This window comes from Chiloscyllium plagiosum, chromosome 2 (assembly GCF_004010195.1).
Source record: "Chiloscyllium plagiosum isolate BGI_BamShark_2017 chromosome 2, ASM401019v2, whole genome shotgun sequence".
NCBI lineage: Eukaryota > Metazoa > Chordata > Chondrichthyes > Orectolobiformes > Hemiscylliidae > Chiloscyllium > Chiloscyllium plagiosum.
Window position 1 is genome coordinate 12,260,703 of NC_057711.1, and position 15,691 is coordinate 12,276,393.

Genomic DNA, 15,691 nt, shown 5'->3' on the forward strand with positions numbered 1-15,691 from the left:
GTATGTTAGATGGGTTGTCCTTGCTAAATTGCCCAATAGTATTCAAGGATGTGCAGGCTGGGTGGATTAGCCATGGGAAATGCGGGTTAACAGGGATAGGGTAAGGGGGGGTTGGGTTTCTTTTCAGAAGGAATTCTATGCCCTCAACTGGCAAGTCCCTAATTTTGGAATTATTTGTACCTCCTTCCCTTCTTTTAAAATGCTTCTTAAAGCTTCAAAGACTTTCTGTGGTACGAAGTTAAATTCTGATGGCTGGTTTTCCTTTGAAGTGCTTGGGGGCATTAGCTATGTTAAAAAAGTTAACTGCGGGTTGTTGTTACATGCAAGTAATAGGAGTAGGAACCAGCCATGAGGATCCTCTAACCTGCTCTTTTATTCAGTAAGAACATCCACCTCGACTTCACTTCCCCACCCACTTGTCATGTACTCTGATTCCCTCAGTGCCAAGCAGCGGTTGTTCTTAGTATTGATGATGCTGAAGGGATAGGCTTTGCCTTTTGTGTTAGAGAATTCCAATGATTCAGAGCCACCTGACTGAAGAAATTGGTCCTCATCTCAGTCTGAAACGGCTGTCCCTTATCCAGGGACTGTGACCCATAGTCTTAGATTCCACTGTGGGAGGTGGTTTGGGAATTGCTGCATTAAAGATTTGTTTCTTCTGAACTATCAGCATGTTGAAAGTTTTCATCATTCACTGGCAAGATCAAACAGGGACAAAATTTCATGCCAAATGTCTCAGAGGTGAAACAGATGATTGAATATCTCTTCTTTGTGTGACTAACTGACTTTGAATGCAGTTCAGATCAGTGAGCAGAGAGTCAAATACGTAGCTGGTTGATTATTTAGAAAAAGGAGATCTGTTCACTTTTTTAAAAAGACCTTAAAGGGACTGGAGAGAAGTGACTCCTCTAAAAGGGGGTCTATGGGAAACAGTGTTGGAATGGGGGCCTGCCACACAGTGAGCCCACAGGCTCTGGAGGAGATCAGGGAATAGGTGAGGGAGATGACAACGGTATTTTTAGCCCTTATGTTTCCTATTCTTCCACTATCCCTAATAATTAATGGAGATTTTTAAAGGCAGCTCACCACTACCTTCTCAAGGGCAACTAGGGACGGGTAATAAATGCGAGCTGCTGACACCCACAAGCGAATGAAGAAAACATTAGCCAGGGATGCTCACTTCCCAGAAATGAACGTTTTTGAAAGAAATTTTGATCATCTTAGAGTTATAGATGTAGCAATAGACTCAAAGATGATCAGTATTTTTTTTCAGTCTCTGTGCTATAGGTAGATCCACAGTACCCTTAGGGAGGGAATTCCGGACGTTTGACCCAGCGACACTGAAGTAACGGTGATATAATTCCAAGTCAGGATGGTGAGTGGCTTGGAGGGCAACTTGCAGAGGGTGGTGTTCCTATGTATCTGCTGCCCTTGTCATTCAAGATGGTAGTGGCCGTGGGTTTGAAAGGTGCTTTATTTTTATTCACTCCTGTGCACAGGCATTACTTCTGGGCCAGCATTTTTTGCCTGTCTCTAATTACCCCAGTGAAGGAGGTGGTGGTAGTGAGCTGCCTGCTTGAACTGTTGCAATTCTTGGGTTGTAAGGGGTCGCCCATTTGAGACAGAGATGACGAGAGCACGTGACCAGAAGAAATAGGAACAAGCGTTGGCCATTTGGCTCCTCGAGCCTTCTCCACCATTCAGTAGCCTCATGGCTGATCCAACATTCCTCACATCCACATTCCTGTCCTTACCCTGTAAGCTTGATTCCCCGACTGATCAAGAATCTAGCTTTCTTAGCCTTAAATATACACAAGGACTCTGCCCACTGCAGCTGTCTGTGGCAAGGGGTTCCAAAGACTTGTAATCCTCTGCAAGAAGAAATTCCTCTTCATCTCAGTCTTAAATTGGCACCTGTTTACTCTGAATCTATGCCCTCTGGTCCTCAACTCTCTCACGAGGGGAAACATCCTCTCAGCATTTACCCTGTCAAGCCTGCAATTACGTAATATCTTCCCTGAAATAAAGGACCAAAACTGCTCACAGTACTCCAGGTGTGGTCTCACCAGCACACCAGCAACAGTTACAGTAAGACTTCACTACTCTTATTCTCCAACCCCTTTGAAATAAGGGCAAACATTCCATTTGCCTTCCTGATCACCTGCTGTCCCTGTGCTCTAGCTTTCTATGTTTTGTGCACAAGTCATAGAGTCATAGAGATGTACAGCATGAAAACAGACCCTTTGGTCCAACCCGTCCATGCCGACCAGATATCCCAACCCAATCTAGCCCCACCTGCCAGCACCCTCTGTAAGGTCACCCCTCAGCCTCCGACGCTCCAGGGAAAACAGCCCCAGCCTGTTCAGCGTCCCTTGTATTGCATCTTTCTGTAGTTTTTCTCCAATTAAATAATGTTCTGTTCTTTTGTTCTCCATTCCAAAATGAACGACTTTGCATTTTCCACGTAATACTTCATCTGACAACTTTTTGCCCGTTTACTTAAACTATTGATATCTTTTAACTGAAAATAATTTATTAACCCCAACCTTATTACCCATTATCAGATATGGAGCAGTGCGGTGGCTCAGTAGTTAGCACTGCTGCCTCACATTCCATGGACCCGAATTTGACTCCACCCACGGGTAACTGTCTGTTTGGAGTTTGAACATTCTCCCTGTGTCAGCGTGGGTTTCCTCCGGGTGCTCTAGTTTCCTCCAAAGATGTGCAGGGGAGGTGGATTGCACATAGGAGGTGCAGGGTTACAGTGATAGGATAGGGGTGTGTGTCTGCTTGGGATAGTCTTCAGAAAATCGATGTGGACCTGATGGGCTGAATGGCCTGCTTCCACACTTAAGGAATTCTATGAGCTAGTCCCTGTTGTCTGGTTGACTCTGTGACATATTGCTCAAGGAAACTGTCCCGAATGCACTCAATGAATTTGTTGTTGGCGATTGCCCATTCCAATTTGATTAACCCAATCAACCCGTCCATGAAAGTCACCCATAATTATGGCTGTATTCTCTTTAACATGCTCCTATTATTTGTTGATTTATATCCTTTCTGACAGAGTCACTACTGTTTCAGAGCCGAGACACTACTCCTACCAATGACTTCTTCCCCTTGCTGTTTTTAACCTCCATCCAAATGGACTCTACATCATCTGAGCCGAGATCATCTCTTACAACTATCCTCATTTCATTTCTTAGTAACAGTGCTATCCAACCACATTTTCCATTCCTCCTGTCTCTGAATGGTCAAATATCCCTAAATGTTAAGTTCCCAGTTTTCATCTCCTTGTAACCATGTTTCTGTAATGACTAGGAAATCATATTCATTTACCTCGATTCCAAATCCTTTGTGCATTAAGATACAAAGCCCTTGTATCTTTGTTCTATTATCAAATTTCAGTACACTTGTATGGTTCCTTGATACAATATGACATTCACCAGGGATTTCCTCTCTCAGAGGGTAGTGAACGCCTGGCCCTCTGGAGAGGTTGCGTAGGTTGGGCCTGTACTTGCTGATGCTTAAAAGAATGAGAGGTGACCTTATTGAAACATACAAGATTCTCAGGGAGCCTAACAGGGTAGATGCACTAGTTATTTCCCTAGTGGTAGAGTCTAGAACAAGAGGGTATAACCCCAGAAGAATGGGTCACATATTTAAGGCAGCTGAAAAGAAATTTTAGGGTAGTGAATCTGGAGTTGTTTATGCCCAACACTGATGAATTTGAGTCATTAAGTATATTTAAGGCTGAGACAAACACATTTTTAATAAGTACAAGGGAAGGCAGGAAAGTGGAGTTGAGGGTTATGAGATCAGCTATGACCTCATTGAATTGCAGAGTAGACTTGATGGGCTGAATGGACTATTCCTGTTCCTACATCTTATCATAAGGAACATGATTATCCATTCCCAGCATTTTTCACCATTTAACTTAACACTAATATTCAATAAGGACACATAAGCACATAAGAAATGGAAGCAAGATTAGACCACGTGGCCTTTCAAGTCTGCTTTGCCATTCTGTATGATTGTGCTGGTCTTTGGCTTCACAGTGTATTCAAAGATGGAGGTCCCTCAACTGTCTCGGACTGAGAATTCCAAAGTTTCACAGCTGCCTGAGTGAAGTAATTTCTCCTCATCTGAGCCCTAAACAATTAGTCCCTTATCTTGCGACTGTGCCCTTGCATCTTTTGACTTTCTGACCAGCAGAAACAACCTGTCCTGTGGAATCCTCCAGCATCTTGTATTGTTTCCATGAGATCGTCTCTCATTCCTCTAAGCACACACATGAGTTCCAAATATGTGTCCTTGGTGATCGGAATGTGTATTTGTACATTTGTCCCTGTGTTTTTAATCTATGTTCCTACATTGAATTTACAGCAGTAAAACAGATCACTTGGGAGTCCACTTCTTCCTGTCAACACTTCCTGTTCCATACTCCCTCATGAATGATCTGATGTTCTTTTAAATGATTTACACAGTGAATTCAATTTCATTGTGTCTGTAAAGTTTCCACACTGTAAGTAATCTAATCTAATCTAAAAAAAAACTTCCTGTTCCATACTCCCTCATGAATGATCTGATGTTCTTTTAAATGATTTACACAGTGAATTCAATTTCATTGTGTCTGTAAATTAAGCAATTGCAAATGTTTTATGTCTTAACAGATAAACAATTCTGATCGACTGTTGGAAGGCCACACTCAGTGTTTTGGGGATCTGGTTAGCGAGGAGAGGGCAGCAGAAGATACTTCCTCTCAGTTAGACCCGACGGATCCTGGAGCAGTTTCCCCTCTGGAACGTCCAGATTCTGCTCTGCCATGTCAGACATTGCTGCAACAGAACTTCCCAGTTCACCAGGGATTTCCAGGCCCAGTCCAGACACTGGCCGCATTCAGGGAAAGCCTTAGCTCAGGCCAGGGAAAGGGGGCAGCTGAGAAGAAAGGGGAAGAGAGCCGTCTGAAGAGGAAAAGGCCGCTGATGGGAGGTGGGGTAAAGAAGCCAAGCAGTGTGGCTGTGCTGAAGCAGCCTGCGGTGGATGCTGTGTGGAAGCATGGCCAGGGTCGCAGTTGCCAAGGCATGGACTCTGCAAAGACAGGGCCGGTGCCACAGGTTCGTGACCTCTCCCTTCTAGACAATGAGCAGAGGTCAGAGGTGCTGGAAGAGGTGGCTCATGCATCAGTCATTGTTTTAACAATGGTCTATCAGGATGGATCTTCTCAGCTTACTGCAGGAAAGGTCAGTGCAAGGTTCTGGTTGACCAAATATGGTGTGTTTTGTAAAAGCCTTTTGCCGCTGGACATGATTCCTAAGTAAAAAAATCAATTCATTCTATGAGAGCATTTATTGCCCATCCTTCATTGCCCAGAGGGCAGTTAAGAGTCAATCACATTGGAGTGGGTCTGGAGTTACATGTAGGTCAGACCAGGTAAGGATGACAGTTTCCTTCCCTAATGGGCATTAGTGAACCACATGGGTTTTCCTGACAACGGACAGTGGAGTCACGGTCATCATTAGACTCTTAATTGCGGATTTTTCTGTTACTGAATTCAAGTTGTACCATGGCAGGATTTGGACCCAAGTACTCAGAATGTTATCCGGGTCTCTGGATTAAAAATCGGCGATAATACCACTAGACCAACACCTCCCCATGTTGCAGCAACCAACATGGGATCGTTGCTTTCTCTGCTTGTATGTCATTTCCAAATCTTCCTCCGTACATCTACCCCTTAAAATCTGAACCAGAAGGAGACCCTTTGGCCCATTAATCCTATGCTAGTTCTCTGAAAGTGCAATGTAATCAGTCTCATTTCTCAGTCTTTTCCCATAGCAATATATATTGAAATCAGTATGTTCAGACCCACTGATATATTCCTTATGGAGATTTACCTGTCAGTTATATCTACCTTACTGTTGGATTGTAATTTCCTTTTTGGAGTACTCAGCCCTTTGCCATGTTTTTCATTCACAAAAGACTGGATCTTGGTAAAGTCCCTTTTAAAAACCTTTTATTTGAGGCTATGTACAATTCCATGTTCTGGCCACTGGGTGTCTCAGAGGAGCAGTTTTTATTGTAATTTCTGAGGCTCAGCCATCTTGTTAAAGGTAGCCATCTGGGAAAAGCTTCAACCTATTGCAGCATTCTCCACCCATGCGCTGAGTATTTGCTGGGATCGGGTAGCAGTGATGATAAACTGAAAGAGTTTTCACTCTCTCAATGTGCAACTGCTCTGTGATCACCAGGGACAAATCCTACGGGTGGGAACCCCCTGCCCAGGGAGCCTTCTCCGAGTCATTTGCCTGTACCAGTTCACAGGTGCCACAAGAAGGAAAAGACAAGGGAGTAGTCAATGAATGACAGGAGCAGAGGGATCTTGGGGAGCCTGTCTACAGATCCCAGAAGGTGGCAGGACAGGTTAATAGGATAGGTAAGGAAACATATGGGACACTTGCCTTTATTCGTTGAGGTCAAAATTATAAGAGCAGGGAGATTATGTTGGAGCTGGACAGGACTTTGGTGAGGCCACAGTTAGAGTATTGTGTGAAGTTCTGGTCACTGCAGTGTAAGAACAATGTGCTGCACTGGAGGGGGATTCACAAAGATATTACCTGGGATGGAAGAGCTTAGTTATAAAGAGAGGCTGGATAAGCTCAGGTTGTTTTCTATAGAGCAGAGAAGACTGAAGGGTGGACCTGATTGAGGTGTATATTTTTACAAAAGTAACCTTCAGCGTGGATAGAGAGCAGCTGATTCACTTAATTGGATGACCAGTAACAAGGGGGCATAATTTTAAAGTGAAAAGCAGGAGGTAAGAAGGATTTGGGGAAATTTGGGAGGTGGGGTTCTGGAATACATTACCTGGGAGGTGGGAATCTTTACACAACCTTTAACAAAAATACTTGGATGAGCTGTTAGGGTATCATAACTTGACTTGATGGGCTGAATAGCCTTTTCTGTACTGCATGATTCTATGAATTCCCTTGTCCTTTGGAATTAGCATAAATAGGTCAGCACAGACTCAATGGGCTAAAGGTCCTTTTCTGTGCTGTATGGCATCGTGACCGAATGTTTGCTACCCTCCATCAACTGATTTAATTTGATTTGACTTATTATTGTCACATGAACCAAGATACAGTGCTAAATAGACAATTCATACCTTACATAAGTACATCAGGATAATAGAACAGAATGTAGAATATAGTGCTACGGTTACAGAGAAGATGCAGAGAAAGATCAACTCTAATATGTGAGAGGTCCATTCATAAATCTGATAACATTGGGGAAGAAGCTGTTCTTAAATCTGTTGGTACGTGTTTTCAAACTTGCATCTTCTGCCCAATGGAAGAGAGTGAAAGCGGGGTGGGAGTGGTCTTTGATTATATTGGCTGCTTTCCCAAAGCAGCGGGAAGTGTAGACGCAGTCAATAGAAGGAAGGCTAGTTTGTGTGATGGACTGGACTGTGTTCACAACTCTGTAAGTTTTTACAGTCTTGGAAAGAGCAGTTGCCATACCAAACTGTGAAGCATCCGGATAAGATGCTTTCTACGGTGCATCTATAAAAATTGGTAAGTGCCTTTGTGGACATGCTGAACTTTCTTAGCCTCCTGAGAAAGTAGAGGCATTGGTGTGCTTACTTTACCTTAGTGTTGACGTTGATGGACTAGGATAGATCATTGGTGATATTTACTCCTCGGAATTTGAAGCTCTCAACCACTTCCACCCCAGCACCATTGATACAGACAGGAGCATGTCCTCCATCTGGCTTCCTGAAGTCGATGACCAGCTCCTTTGTTTTGCTGACATTGAGGGAGAAATTGTTGTTCCTTACAACATGTCGTTAAGTTATCCATCTCTTTCTTCCTGTCGTTGTTTGACATCCGACCCACTACAGTGGTATCATCAGCAAATTTGTAAATGGAGTTAGAGCTGAATTTGGCCACACAGCTGTGAGTGTATCAGGAGTACAGTAAGAGGCTAAGTACACAGCCTTGCGGGGCACTGGTGTTGAGGATTATCAGAGACGAGGTGTTGTTGCCTAGTCTTACCGATTGCAGTATATGGGTCAGGAAATTGAGGATCCAGTCACAGAGTGGAAAGCAAAGTCCTAGATCTTGAAGTTTGGAGATGAGTTTGGTTGAATGATGGTGTTGAAGGTGGGATTAAAGTCAATAAACTAGCTCCCTGAGATACCCACAGGAGACCTGGCTGTTGACATCAATGACATCAAAGAGAGCTGTGTTGCCTCCATCCCTCAACAAAGGTGGTTCCAGTCGAGCAGGCTATTGAAGTGTTAAAGATAACCTTCCACTGCTCTGACCACTTGGGAAGAGAGCTTGCCAGTTGGAGGGCCAGAAGTTCTACACAACCTCACTTAGCAAAGAGAGTAAATTTGCAGAGAGCGAGGAGGAGCTAGATATTTCCTCTGATGAGGAGCATGGAGCAGACCATAAGAGATAGGAGTGGAAGCAAGGCCATTTGGCCCATCGAGTTCACTCCGCCATTTAGTCATGGCTGATGGGCGTTTCAATTCCACTTACCTGCACTGTCCCCGTACTCCTTAATTCCTTGCGAGATGAAGAATTTATCAATCTCTGCCTTGAAGACATCCAATGTCCCGGCCTCCACTGTGCTCTGTGGCAATGAATTCCACAGGCCCAACACTCTCTGGCTGAAGAAATGTCTGCTCATTTCCTTTCCAAATTGACCCCCTCTAATTTTATGGCTGTGCCCATGGGTCCTAGTCTCCCTGTCTAACATAAACAACTTCCCAGCGTCCACCCTTTCTAAGCCCTACATTATCTTGTAAGTTTCTGTTAGATCTCCCCTCAACCTTCTAAACTCTAATGAATACAATCCCAGGACCCAGCCGTTCATCATATGTTAGACCTACCATTCCAGGGATCATCTGTGTGAATCTCCGCCGGATACGCTCCAGTGCCAGTATGTCCTTCCTGAGGTGTGGGAGCCCAAAGTTGGACACAGTATTCTTAATGGGGCCTAACTAGAGCTTTATAAAGTCTCAGAAGCACATCGCTGCTTTTATATTCCAACCCTCTTGAGATAAATAACATTACATTTGTTTTCTTAATCACTGACTCAACCTGCAAGTCAACCTTTAGAGAATCCTGGACTAGCGCTCCCAGATCCCTTTGTACTTTGGATTTATACATTTTCTCACCATTTAAAAAATAGTCCATGCCTGTATTCATTTTTCCAAAGTGCAAGACCTCGCATTTGTTTACGTTGAATTTCATCAGCCATTTCCTGGACCACTTTCCTAAACTGTCTAAGTCTTTCTGCGGCCTCCCCACCTCCTCGGTACTGCCTGCCTATCCACCTAACTTCATATCACCGGCGAACTTCGCCAGAATGACCCCATCCCTTCATCCAGATCATTAATATATAAAGTGAACAGCTGTGGACAAACACTGAACCCTGCAGAACCCCACTTGTCACTGGCTGCCATTCTGAAAAAGAACCATTTATCCCAACTCTCTGCCTTCTGTCAGACAGCCAATCTCCAATCCATGCCAGTAGCTCACCTCGAACACCATTGGCCCTCACCTTGCTCAACAGCCGTCAGTGAGGCACCTTATCAAAGGCCTTTTGGAAGTCCAGATAGACCACATCCAATGGGTTTCCCTGGTCTAACCTACTTATTACCTCTTCAAAAAATTCTACAGGTTTGTCAGGCACGACCTCCTCTTACTAAATCCATGCTGACTTGTTCTAATCTAACCCTGCACTTCCAAGAATTTAGAAACCTCATCTTTAACGATGAATTCTAGAATTTTACCTACAATCAAGGTTAGATTAATCAGCCTATAATTTTCCATCTCTTGTCTTAATCCTTTCTTGAACAAGGAGATTACAACAATGAATTTCCAATCATCTGGGACTTTCCCTGACTCCAGTGATGTTTGAAAGATCACAGTCAGCGCCTCCACTATTTCCTCAGCCATCTCCCTCAGAACTCCAGACCTTTTAGCTATTTTAGCACTTTCTCTTTTGTAATGGCTGCCATACTCAACTCTGCCCCCAACTCTCCTTAATTGTTGGGATATTACTCCTGTCTTCCACTGTGAAGACTGACACAAAGTACTTATTAAGTTCTTCAGCTATTTCCTTATCTCCCAGCACTGGCCTTCCTGCATTAATTTGGAGTGGACCAATTCCTATTTTTGCCTCTCGTTTGTTCTTATAATTGAGATAAACTTTTACTATCATTTCATAATTACTGGCTAGCCAATCTTCATATTTGATCCTCTCCTTCCTTATTTCTCTCTTTGTTATCCTCTGTTTGTTTTTGTAGCCTTCCCAATCTTCTGATTTCCCAGTGCTCTCGGCCACTTTATAGGATCTCTCTTTCTCTTTAATACATTTCCTGACTTCCTTTGTCAGTCATGGCTGTCTAACCCCTCCCCGGATAATCTTTCTTTTCTTTGGGATGAACCTCTGTACTGTGTCCTCACTTACACCCAGAAACTCCTGCCATTGTTGTTCTACTGTCTTCCCCGCTAGGCTCTGCTTCCAGTCAATTTTCATCAGTTCCTCTCTCATGCCCCTGTAGTTACCTTTATTTAACTGTAACACCATTACATCCGATTTTGTCTTCTCTCTTTCAAACTGCAAATTAAACTCTATTATGTTCGTTGAGGGAGTGCATTGTGTGTATTTTGCACACAGCAGACAGGGCAGGATTTGAGAGACACAACACACTTATGTAAACAAATATTGAAGAAGTGCCCATAAATGCTTACCTTGCTGCTTTGTCCTCTGCAGGAATCTACCTCTTTGGTCAGTGGTTTCCTGATGCTGGTAATCCATCAGTCAAATGGCTCATACTCTATCGAAAGTCCCAAAAGCCTGCCTGCAGAAAACATTCTTCTCAAATCAGACACTGGGAGTAGGTATTTCTACCTAAAACTGGAGCAGAATCCCAGCTGGTTTCAACAAGCACAAAGCTACAGGGAATTTACCAGGTGAGAACAAGCACAGTATTTGGGACTGTTCTAAAGAAATCTCGGCACAGCTTTTTGAGAGTTAGGAATGTACTTTGGCGACTCAGGCTTGGGAGTTTGTATTGCAGCTCCACAGGAACACTTTGACTCAGGATACACCCTGTTCTCTGAAACTAGTCTTCATCATTTCAGACGGGATGTTGTTTGGGAACAATGCCTGTGTAGTGTCCAGTGCAATCAACTGTTTCCTGACATGATGTAGAGTTGGGATGGACAATGCACATGACACTTTTGGCTGAAAGTGGAAGCAAACCCTTCAATCTTCTATTTCCCGCTGATGTCTTGAGCTCCCTCATCATTGAGAATGTGGGGAGACTTCTCCTGCTGTTAGCTCTTTAATGTTAACCATTTTTCAAGACTAAAGTGCCAGCTCTGCAGAGTTTCATCTGCTATATTGGTTATGGGATCCCTTAACCCTTAGTATAACATTGTGATTCTGCTGTATAGCATGCATTTAGTCCAGTACTGTAGTTTTACCTGTTAGAATGGTGAAGCAAGTTGAAGGGATGAATGATTTACTGCTGCTCTTGTTTCTTACCTTCTTGCCAGACTAAATTCAACACTTTTTGGAACACAATACATTCAAATTCAATGAGATTTTCTCAGCAATATCATTTGCTTACTGTGATGATGCAGCACCTTTAACAAGGTCCTTGGTTTTTTTTTGTTCAGGAGGTCGTAAAGACACAGGTTCCGAAATGTCTGGGGTTGATCAACTTGAAAAGGCTTTCAAGTTTAAAAAAAAGGCTTGTACATTGAAATGGGAGAGGCCAGTTCTCCCAGCTCAGCTTTTCTCTGGTTGGGTTTTCGCAAGCAGGCAGTTGTGAAGATGCTGGACTCAAACAAGCAGCTCCATGCTGATCCTTCCCCCTCTCTGACATCTTTCCTGTAAGACCCTGTGTTTGATTTTACCTTGTTTGCCAAGGGGAGTTTATGGGGATTGTTGCAAGTATTCGGAACAGCACCATCAAGGGCTTATGTATCATCGTTTCTCCTGCTCCTTAGATGCTGCCTGACCTGCTATGCTTTTCCAGTGCCACACTTTTCAACATGGACCTACAATATCCTCCCTGCCTCTTCCATACCAATGCCTACTCACCACTATGCTCTACATACAGAACAAATGAAGCATGTAGTAACAAAGTCTAATTCTCAAAGTGTTGAAGTGATAACAACATCCAATGCTTTGAATACACTGCCCGCCCTACTCACACTCCTATAAAAGTGTCTGTCCTCCGGTCAATCATAGTACCTGCAGTATTACTGATTAAGCTGATTATTACGGAGGAGCTCTTCCTCACTTCATGTTCTTAATTTTGTCCAAATAAACGTACAGGCATTTGCAAAACAAAAAAAAAACAAATCCTATAAACACAAACCTTTTAAAGATGACAACAAATCAAAGCAAACATTCCATTTACACCTCTCAAAACAGAACCCTAGCTGAGCTAGTACATTGGTGGTCATAAAGAGGCTATCTGTGAATCATAATCAACAGAGACAGATTTCTAGCCATCTATTTCTCCAATGAGGCTCATTATGAATGCTTGGCTGAACTCCAAGGCTGAGCAAGAACAGTTTGGCTAGTCCTACTCCCCTGGCCTTCCTTATAGCCCTGCAATTATTTTCTCTTTATAGATAATTAGTTCCATTCCCTTTTGAAGGATGTATTCCATTATCTTCTCAGAGTGTATTCCTGATCCTAACCACTCAAGGTTTTTCCTCATGTCACCTTTGCTCCTTTGGCCAGTCTCCTTAAGATAATGTTCCCTGAGTTAGCAACCCATCTGCTGATGGGGACTGATCTCCATGTCTAATCTCTACAGACCCCTCATGGCTTACATCACTTCTATGAAGTCTCTTCTCTGAGGAGAACAAACCCAGTTTCTACAATGCAGCTACATTTCTGCAATCCCTCAAGTTGTAACCATCAAAGTGATCTTTCTGCGTGGTCTCCAATGTCTTCTCATCATTTCTGCCGGGAACCCCTCAGAAAACTTGCCTGTTCCTCATAGCATCTCTGAGGAAAATTCCTGTCCTCTTCTTAGGCCCTTAGTGAGTTGAACCAGCTATAAGCTGCTTCTGGTGCAGCAGGGGTCACTCCCAGAGGAAAAGTGTAACCAGGGAACTGAAATGCCGACTTTTCACACCCAGCCATCTCCATGCTTGCCCTCCTCAGGGTCTAAAAGTCCTACCCAACTCTTTTCCATGTGAGCTCCGTTGGATGCTGTCAGACGCTGTTTGCACTCTCAGAAGGCGTTGGATTGTATCCATCTCATTAGCCTCTGCTGCATGACTTCAAACATATCCCGGTCCCATTTACTTCTGCATTGTTCCTTATTCCTGGACCATTTCTCCATCCCCTTAAGCACTTTGGTTGCTCTCTACCAGATAAAACCAAATCATTTTCCTTTCACTCTATTGGTCAATATTTTTCTACTTTCCCAAGTTAGGGACTCCGCTACCTTGACACCTCTAGCCCAAAGCTCAGTTCAGTGGAATTCCCTGGTAAATTTGCTGCCTGTCAAGTATTCTTGACTGCTTTGCTGAATCTTTTGTCACTGAAGAGCATTTAACAGGTTCTGACACAATTTACAGCCACTTCCCATCAGACCTCAAAGCTACCTTCAAGCCAGTTTTCGGACAGTTATTTTTATCTCTGCTCAGGTTAATACTCATTCATTGACTCTTTCTATTAAACCACAGGTTTCCTGGAGAATGGGTTGTGTGCCCTAGTCTATTCTTTCTGCATGGAATATTGTGTTCACTTCTGGTCACCCTTCTATAGGAAGGATGTTGTGAAACTTGAAAGGGTTCAGAAAAAAATCTACAATGTTGTTGTTAGGATTGGAGGGTTTGAGCTATAGGGAGAGGCTGAATAGGCTGGAGCTGTTTTCCTTAGAGCATTGGAGGCTGAGGGATGACCTTATACAGATTTATGAAATCATGAGGGGCATGGATAGGGTAACTAGTCAAGGTCTTTTCCCCAGGGTAGGGCAGTCCAAAATTAGAGGGCATGGGTTTGAGATGAAAGGATAGATTTAAAAAGGAACTGAGGGGCAACATTTTCATGCAGAGGGTGGTGTGTGTATGGAATGAGCTGCCAGAGGAAGTGGAAGAGGTTGGTACAATTACAATATTTAAAAGGATGGGCATGAATAGGAAGCGTTTAGAGGGATATGGGCCAAGTCCTGGCAAATGGGACTAGATTAGGTTAGAATATCTGGTTGGCATGGACGAAAAGGACCAAAGGGTTTGTTTCCTTGCTGTTTCTCTTTGACTCTGTATTAAAGAAATCCTTCACTCATAACTCAGCTTGAGTTTCCCTGCTGATCTTACACTCTGCACTCACCAGCTTCTTTGAGAGTTTATGTGCTTGGGGCACAGTACCTTCATTCCTCTCACAGTACACCTGAATCATGACACCCTAAATGTTTCTCTGTACTAGTGATGACTAGTTCTTTTTAAATGATTGATTTTTGAGAGATTGCTTCATGGCAAGTCATTCTTCGAGTGAACTACATTCTTCTCATGATGGATGCTTATTACATTGTCTTGTGGGAAGTGCATCATTGAATGATTCATGCCTGAGGACTATCAGCTGAATGTGTTCAATGTCCTCTCTGCACAATACTGTCTCTTAGATTAGCCTTTCCACAAGCTACGTCTCTTCAGGTACACTTGATATATCTTGAATTCCTTTCTTTCCTAATTACTGAAACAAGACAATTGTTATAGAACTGAGCTTTATAGAGAGCAACATCTATGTGTAGAGGCTTGTGAAGTATTCGTCCTGAGACATTAACCTGTCACTGTCAACATTATATTATCTTAGCACATAATATAGGACACCCCTATCTTCTATCAAACTAACTGAATTTAAAATAGTTTTCCAATGCTAAATCTGAACTTTCTTCATGTCAGCCTAGATAATTGGTCAGTTATACCTGATGAGAGTATGGTGATGGAAAAGCACAGCATTTCAGGCAGCATCCGAAGAGCAGGAGAATCGACATTTTGGGCATAAATGTTGATTCTTCTGCTCCTCTGCTGCCTAACCTGCTGTGCTTTTCCAGCACTATACTCTCGACTCTGATCTCCAGGATCTGCATTCCTCACTTTCTCCCAGTTACACCCGACGAAGTGGTTTTGTACTCTATCTTTTTGATTGATTTTCCTTTTTGCTTTCAAGAGCCATCTTGTGGAATTTGACAGTGGCAGATATTCCAGTGTTCAACACTGTTCACAACTTCTTAGAGACTAAAGCAACCCTTGTCTAAATTCAGTAAGATCTGGATAATATACAGGCTTGGGCTGAAAAGTGGCAAGTAACATTTCCATCATGGAATGCTCCACTATCCTACCCCTTTCCTACTCCTCGGATGCTGCCTGACCTGCTGTGCTTTTCCAACACCCCACTCTCAACTCTAATCTCCAGCAATTGCAGTCCTCATTTTCTGAACTGGACTTACCTTAAAAATACAGTGGCGACAAGAGCAGGGCAGAGGCTAGGAATCCTGCAGCATGTAACTCACCCTCTGACTCTTCAAAGGAGTGTGATGGAGTACTCCTTACTTTCCTGGATGGGTGCAGCTCCAACAACACTCAAGAAGCTTGACACAATCCAGGACAAAACAGCCCACTTGGCTGGCATCACATCCATA

General features: G+C 43.3%; 1 protein-coding gene across 1 annotated transcript in view; it reads left to right on the forward strand.

Moving 5' to 3' along the window:
• poln (polymerase (DNA directed) nu) overlaps window positions 1–15,691 on the forward strand; it is a 319,906-nt gene that overhangs the window by 32,108 nt on the left and 272,107 nt on the right. The window contains exons 5-6 of the mRNA XM_043704174.1: window positions 4,674–5,243; window positions 10,789–10,988. Coding sequence (XP_043560109.1) covers window positions 4,674–5,243; window positions 10,789–10,988 — 770 coding nt within the window. The remainder of the gene's footprint in view (window positions 1–4,673; window positions 5,244–10,788; window positions 10,989–15,691) is intronic.